Below are 7991 nucleotides of genomic sequence, written 5' to 3' on the forward strand. Positions count from 1 at the left end.
TAGTTTTACGACACATCACGAAACATTAACATATTGGATATAACCTTAATTAATTGCCCGCGTTAATCACAACTTGAAGAAAATTCGTTAATATGTTGTCATGACCACACAAGTTGTAGAAAATTATTAGCTGTACTAATTATTTTGGAAATTTCTAGTACAAGTGTCAAATGGTAGCTGCGTTTGTGCCATGATTTATGAATTCATATCGTATTCATATTAATTGCCGCCATTTACTCAAAATTCTCAAGAATTTTGGAAGGAAAATAGAGAAAACCCTGTTAATTTCTACTACTCTACAGTTTTTGTTTTTTGTTTTTTTCTTTTAAGCAAATGCAGTTTAGAATTCCTTCTCTAATAGAGGAAATGTCAGTCCCGCTTACCTAAGGAGTATAAGTGAGGGTTAAGACTATTAATTATGTGCGTCGTTGGATTAATTCAAGGACTTTTACATGAAAGGAGCTAAGCAATGTTCAACACAAAAGAATTGCGTTCCCTTATTTTTCTGAAACAATGAACTATATTTAGATGGTACGTTGTTGATGCAAGCGATTAATGACTATTAATTAAAACGGGATATGACGGTTATCAGGTAAGCGACAAAATCTAAGCCAAATAGATATATTCCAGTTCAATTTAGTTTTTTTGATAAGCACTTAAAAAAAGAAAAAAAAGGAACAAATAAGCAATGCGCCAATTTCGGTTGAGTTCGTAATAAAGTGCGAAAACAATTAGCGGGGAAACAAAAGCTTCAAGTGGTGAAGGACCAAAACGAGCGGCGATCAACGCGGTAGGCTGATGTTGTAAATTAGTCAAAAGAAATGGGCCAATTCCTTTCCTTCTCAAAGAAAAGTAAAAAGAAAGGAAAAATACACAAAGGTGCCGGTTTCCTAGGTATTCACGACGCAGAGGTTTGTGTGGGACGAACCGCACCCTATAATTCTTATCCCACTCCCCCTCCCAAAAATCCAAATTACAAATTACAAAATTAAAAGAAAAAAGAAAAAAGAAAAAAAGAAAAAAGAAAAAAGAAAATGGAAGTTATGTAAAGATGGGAGCTGTCTGAGGATATGGTCCTCCCTGGCCTACCCATATATGCACAAAACCCAGAAAGGGAAGAAAAATCCAGTCAAAAGGGCAGTCCTCGTAATTTCAGACAGAAAAAAACAATATTTTCCATATTTATTTATTTTTACAAAAACAAATATATTTATTTATGAACAGTACGGTTTATTTAGTACAGACAGACTGCAAACGTATCCAAAGTGTAAATACAGAGAACAGTATAGGTGGATATATAAAGTGGATGGGTGGGGAGATAAGAAAAAAAAAGGTAAATTAAAGGAGAGAGAAGAGAGAGAGAAAGAAACGGGCACTTTTAGTATAGGCCACGGACGCTTTCAGCCCTAATTCAATGCTTTACCAAACTCACCACTCCTTTTTATTCCAATTTCATCCCTTTACTTGTTCAATCCCTTCTTCTTCTTCAACCACCTCAACCTCAAACTCAACCTCAACCTCTCTCCTCTCCTCTCTCTCTCCTCATCCTCCTCTGCCCTTAACCTGTCCTCCACCGCTACCTCCACAACAGGTATACATGATAAAATGTCATTTTTGTCTTCAAATTAATCAAATAAAAAGGCTTGGGTTTCCTCCTGTTGTTTTCTGTAACCGCTGTGTGTTTAGTGCAAGAAAGAATGTTGCTTTATTTTGGTTTTGGGTTTTTCTGGTTTTGTTGTCTTAGGTTGAAACTGAAATGGAATGCGTGGAAGCGGCCCTGAAGACCAGTATTAGGAAGGAGATGGCTGTCAAGGCGAGCTCACAAGCGGTTTTTGATGACTTGTTGTGGGGCGGCGTCAATGGACAAAACGGTGTCGCTTGTGACGATTTCTCAGTAGATGACCTCCTTGACTTCTCGAACGAAGATGGGTTTGTGGAAACAGAGGCTGAGGAAGACGATAAAGATAAAGTCAAGGGCTTTGCCTCTGTTCCGCCTCAGAAACAACCCCAGGACCCTGAGAACTCGGATTTGTCTGAAAAAAACGAACTTGGGCCGGAACCCACCAGCGAACTCAGCGTTCCGGTACTTTCTCTTCCCAATTTCCATCTTTAAAAATGGTGATTTTGACCTTTTTTGAGGCCTTGGGTTGTGGTTTTTGACCAAAAGCTACCATTTTTACAGGCGGACGACTTGGAAAACCTCGAGTGGTTGTCTCATTTTGTTGAGGATTCTTTCACGGAATTCACTACGTCTCTGCCGGCAGGGTTCATCCCCGAGAAGCCCAAGACCGAGAAACGTCCCGACCCGGCAGCGCCTTTACCCGAAAAACCCTGTTTCAAGACTCCGGTTCCGGCCAAGGCCAGAAGCAAGCGAACACGAACCGGCGGCCGGGTCTGGTCACTGGGGTCACCTTCGTTGACGGAGACATCCTCGAGTTCTAGTTCCTCGTCTTCTTCTTCGTCTCCGTCTAGCCCCTGGCTCATTTACCCCACCACCCAGAACCGGGAACCGGCCGAAGCGGGCGGCGAACCGGTCGGGTCAGTGGAGAAGCCTCCGAAGAAGCCCAAGAGAAGACTGGTGGATGGAAGCTCGAGCCAGCCGCCTCGTCGGTGCAGCCATTGTGGGGTGCAGAAGACCCCGCAGTGGAGAACCGGGCCCAATGGAGCCAAGACCCTCTGTAACGCCTGTGGGGTCCGTTACAAGTCGGGTCGGCTCTTACCGGAATATCGACCCGCATGCAGCCCGACTTTCTCGAGCGAGTTGCACTCGAACCACCACCGTAAAGTTCTAGAGATGCGGAAGAAGAAGGATGTCACCGGCGTGCCCGAACCCGGTTTGACCAGACCTCCGGTGGTGCCCAGTTTTGGTTAGGCGGAAAGAAAAAGGATTAAAACTTTTAGTTAGCAAGTAGGGAAGAGAGGACAAAGTGAACCGGGGTTAGATTAGATTGAACCCGGTTCGAACAGGCCGAGTTAGTGTACATTTTTTCTTTCGTTTTTCCTTTTGCATGGGTTGGTGCGGTAGGTTTGTAGGCATGTAACTGATTAGGCAGGACTTTACTAGTTTACTTAATATGTACTTAATTTTTAAATTATATTCTTGGTTTGTTTTTAATTTAATTCTCCTAATTAGAGTGTTTTTTTTGGGTTTTAATTATTTAATTAATTGCCCCCTAATTTTTTGGTTCGGTTTTTAGAGGGAAAATGAGGAGATTTGGTGGTCTGTTGAAACTGACCCTTTGAGTGAATTTGAAACCGTTCAAAACCTTTTTAATTTGGTGGCCGTTGGAAAGCAAAAATGTTATGACCGAGCGCGCCACGAGAGAGGCCAAGGCTTTTCTCTAAACGACATAATTTCTCGTGGCGTAAACTGCACGTTCTGTGCTGAATCCTGACCGTTGGATTTTAAAAGAGATGCTTCGATGCCTGCAAATCCTGATGTGATGAGGGTTGTTTTGTTTTTTTTTTTTGCTTTCTTCGGTTTTGGTGCTGGGTTTGGAGCCATTCACATTCACATTCACAGTGGATATTGATATTTGTCCCAGGTTTAAAAGCTTGCATTGGCCATGGAAGGCTTTAAAGGCAAAAAAAAATATCAGGTCAGGCGGGTTATTAAAAGGTCAGTCGATAAGCCGAAGCCATTTACTAAGTCACACAGTCCATTTCAGAATTTAAAAGAGGATGCCGCGGGCACACATATAAGTGGTGACAGCCATAATTACCACCAAGCTATGACTCATCATTCCATGTTGGAATTTTTGCTTACAAAGTATGTTCAAAAAGTTCACTAATCCTTTCTTGATTCCGAAACGGAAACTCCTTTAAAATTCATTACAACAATTTCGGTTTCATAAGTCTCTTTATGCTAAACGTAGTAATGATGTGTAAGCGACTTTCAACCATTGATGTAAGTGAATTCAACAACTGATAGAGGCGAATGTCGTGAATATCATGCTTCAGCTAAAGCAAAATAACTACCAATTGGCTCATAAATTTTACCAACACTTAAGAGACCTATGATTCTAACCTAATACAAACACCTCTTCTTCCTTTTTGTGTTTTTGGTGTTTGTGTGTGTGTGTGTGTGTGAGAGAGAGAGAGAGAGAGAGAGAGAGGAAAGAGATGCATTAGGTTTGACATATATTATATGTTGAGTTGAGTGGGGTAAAACTGCAGAGAATTTTTCAAATAGACCTCGAAATTGCGTTGTTGCTGGCGGGAATATGATGCCATGTGAATTCAATTCATATAGAAACGCTAAGTTACAATGCGCATGCCATTTGTCGTTACCTCCCTAATATTATATCAACATTTATGCACAAAACTTGTACATTTGTCTTCAGTCAAAATACAAGTCCCTTCCATTCTATTATTCTTTGTCTTTGTAAACCTTGCTGCTTGCCGAATTAGACAGCAAGAGCGAACTAAGATTGGACTAATTGTTGTATATTCAATAGCACAATGGGCAACTTAATTTTATTTTAAATAAATAAATATATATATATATTAAAACCCAATCTCATTATTTGAATAATAAAAGATTCCAAGGCTCCAAGTAGAAAAAAACACATTCGTGTACTCAAACATAGACATGACTATCAAGAGTCAAATATAAAGTATTTTCTTGTTCTCGCATCTTTACAAGAAAACACTATATATTTGGATGGAAATTTAACTTCCTTTATGGTATCAGATGGAGTTCGTTACATGTTACTCAATATGTGTTGTCCACGTGTTAGGTTTGAAAATTCATTACACATACGGGACATGTGACAATGTGAAAGTGAAAATGTCCTACCCACATTGGAAAGTTAGAAAACTTTACAAGGGCTTATAAGGTGTTGGATTACTCCCCCATCGTCAATTGATTTTTTTATTTAATATTTAAAAAATAAAATAATTTATAAATATTGATTTTTGAAGGGAAGAAGCTAAATAAGTAGTGCCAAGAATTTTAGCTTCTTTCATTGGTTGTAGCCATAATAATGAAAGAGCATTTCAAAATCAGGCCCCCCTAGGGGCCTCCTTCCTACCAAAACCAAAGCTAACAGAAAACCTAAACACATAAGAAATTACCAGGTGTGGGCAAAATGCCATGGCAATTGGGTGCCCTACCATAATTGTTGAGTGGCAATTACGTGATGGCCATCTCCCACCAGTTCCAACCACTCTCTCCAACGTCCATAATAGTGCAACATTAACAAGGGATGCCTTTGTCCACTTGTGTGGGTCTTGCATGCCTTTGATTTTGCTCAGGTATTTGACTTTCTCAGCTTTCCCTTCCCTTCCACAAAACCTTTATCATATCTCCCAAGTAAAAAAAAAAAAGAAAAATACGGCCATAACCCAAAAGAAAAGAAGTATACATAAAATATGGGTTAGGTCAGTTGAATAAAATCATTGTACTCAAGTTGAATTCATTTTTATGTATATTAGAGTAGTTTAAAATATCGCTTTGTCAAGCAGAAAAGAAGTGTGCATTAATCAAATACAAATGGACTTTATATAATCAAATTATGTGTGTTGAGAAAAGTGTGGCACAAGTCCAACACATAGAGTGATAGAATCAACAGGGTTTTGAATCGAGTTGATGCCTTTGATAACAGAAAATGTGTCGCATTCAGAAAATAGAAAGAAATTTCTGGCATTGTTTTTTCTCCCCCAGGCCATCAACAACAATGATGATGTTGATGATGATGGCGATGCAGATGCGTGGTTAAATTAGGTTAATTAAGATATTTATTTCTGCATAAACATTAGGTGGTCAACATTTTGGGCCGGCCTTTCACTTAAAAGAGTAGTGATATTGTGTGGGATGGATTGCCTCGATCGTGCCCTCCATTTGGAAAATCCAAAGGCAAAAAAGATCTCTCTCTCTCTCAACACCCACATGCTAGTGAGTAGTGATTGTACCCACCTCACCCAACCTTTTTTGACCATAATGTTTGTTCAAGAATCAACAGCCTTTTGACCCCTTGCCTTGTAAAATCCTTGTACTTATACCCGTTTTCAAATGGGAGGGTTTTAACTTATCAGCCCCATCCAATAATGTGCGACTCCTGTTCACTCCAATAATCCCTCTGTGTTTACTCTTTTGCTCTTAGACTTAATTACCTCAACGAATAATTTGATTGCGAAATGCAAGTTGATTTCATTTTGTGTGCTGTGATGTCTATCTAATCTAGCAAAGTGGTACACCTTTTTGCTAGCACTGCAGATAACTAGATACGGGTTATTTCTATAGATGAATTTTGCTATATTGATCGCCCAAGTGTATGAGGACGAATTTTAGTTGAAAATTCTTCATGCACATGTGAGTGACTGACACAATACACTTTACAAATTGAGCCGGCATAACTATTTTGTTTGGAGTAGAAGAGAAGTAAAGATTTAGTCACTGGAATTTGCTGTAGGGACCACTAAGATTGCTGCATCAAACGGCTCCCACACATCATTGAATCCTATCATATGTTTAAAAATTGTTGTAGTTGATTTTGTAAAGTCAATATGTAGGTCCATTGAATTTAGTTATTATTTGATGAGAAAATATCATCGGAATTGTCAAGTCATACTTGTTTATTGAGTATTAGAAGTCTAAATTCTGTTGAGTTGATCGTTCATCTAGGATTATTATTATAAGGCCAGCATGTGTTTATTATAACTTGAATCTGGCAATCTGCATATGCATTTGCTCTCCAACACAACTCCCGAGCTCTAGGCTTTAATGTGACAAGAAGAAAAAAGCACGTTCGGCCTCGTTTCAGTATTTGCTAGTAGGCAATGTTTGCTTGTCAAATTCGATGGTCAATGTGAATATTTATCTGATTCTTATTTGTAGACCTGACAAAATGATATGCATGATACGAAGAGGCATGAAAAATTAAGTATTCGGGCTAAACACGACACAACACGTAAAATTTGTGAATGAGTCTGAATTTATATATTTGGACATGATAAATTAATGTGTCTGGTTTGAATTGAATATAATCTCACACAACACGAACACGACAAAACATGACACTGCTAAATTTACTTATTTATACATACAATGCTAATAAATCGTTAGACAACAGAATAGAAAAACATTATCTATATTGGTGCAAGGCTTATAGTTTCACTTGCAGCCCATTGTTTGTGATTCTAACCCATTTCAGATTTCCTCATAAGTCTCACAATTCAATCATATTAGCAGTTTAAAATGCCAAATGGCCCATGATGAAAGATGTAAGATTTGCTAAAAGGCAGCCTCTCCAGCCCTAGTTAACTCCCCTAAAGGCCTGTCAATGCAATCTTTACATTTCTACATTTCCTCTATTTTAGGGAGGTTAAAATGAGGGGATTTTATGAGGGGTAATGAATGAGGTTCTTAATAACCGTTCGATTCAATGCATAGTTATTATTGGACTGTTGGATTGAAATCCTTCATTATAACCCCTCAACATAACCACTCGTTACAGAAGCTCCCTGAAAAGTTTGGGTGCAATTGTGCAAAGAAATAACTGTAACATAAAAGGTCAAGCATTAGCTGCTCTACTAAAAGTGAAAAAGAGCAAATTAAAGCAAACATGAGAAGGAATCATATCATATGAGATGGAGGCACATAAAATGACAAGCTTTTTATTCGTAGTTTCTTCTCTCGCATCGCATAGGTAGGTGTTTGGCAAATCACCAATAACTCTTCAACACAACATACACACCACTCTCTCAAAGTTTCCTACTACTACTAGCTAGGGTATCTTTTATGGCATTTTCATTACATTGTCAGTGTAAAGAAATATTGATCTTAAAAGAGGCAAAAGTTTGCTCAGAAAGTAAAAGCAATACAATCCAAATAAATGTGGAAACTGGTCCAATTTCTTGCACCCTTGTACAAGGTTTGTTTGTTCATGCAGTGTGCATGGTCAACACCAAACCTTGCATTAGCTCTAAGGACTGCCTTTCCTCTCCTCCAATTGCTTTTGGATGGCCACCACATCCCCAAGCCCAACAAC

The 7991-nt window shown here is 38.8% G+C and overlaps 2 protein-coding genes across 2 annotated transcripts in view; one reads left to right on the top strand and one right to left on the bottom strand.

Annotated features, from left to right (window-relative positions):
- On the top strand, window positions 1303–3141 carry LOC18770114 (GATA transcription factor 5). Its single transcript, XM_007204634.2, has 3 exons — window positions 1303–1591; window positions 1745–2083; window positions 2183–3141. The coding sequence occupies exons 1-3, from the start codon at window positions 1415–1417 to the stop codon at window positions 2870–2872; spliced, it is 1206 nt and encodes a 401-aa protein (XP_007204696.2). The 5' UTR covers window positions 1303–1414; the 3' UTR covers window positions 2873–3141.
- Window positions 6391–7991, bottom strand: part of LOC109950411 (glycine-rich protein 2-like) — a 2050-nt gene continuing 449 nt past the window's right edge. Inside the window, exon 2 of the mRNA XM_020569016.1 lies at window positions 6391–6461. Within this exon, the coding sequence (XP_020424605.1) occupies window positions 6391–6461 (71 nt within the window). The remainder of the gene's footprint in view (window positions 6462–7991) is intronic.

Source organism: Prunus persica, chromosome G7 (assembly GCF_000346465.2).
Source record: "Prunus persica cultivar Lovell chromosome G7, Prunus_persica_NCBIv2, whole genome shotgun sequence".
Classification (NCBI taxonomy): Eukaryota; Viridiplantae; Streptophyta; class Magnoliopsida; order Rosales; family Rosaceae; genus Prunus; species Prunus persica.

Excerpts from the sequence above, each read along its gene's own strand:
- LOC18770114 (XM_007204634.2), top strand. The coding sequence starts at position 1,415 with ATGCTTTACCAAACTCACCACTCCTTTTTATTCCAATTTCATCCCTTT. Across the intron at positions 1,592-1,744 it reads CACCGCTACCTCCACAACAG|GTTGAAACTGAAATGGAATG; the intron begins GTATACATGATA and ends TTGTTGTCTTAG. Across the intron at positions 2,084-2,182 it reads CCAGCGAACTCAGCGTTCCG|GCGGACGACTTGGAAAACCT; the intron begins GTACTTTCTCTT and ends CCATTTTTACAG.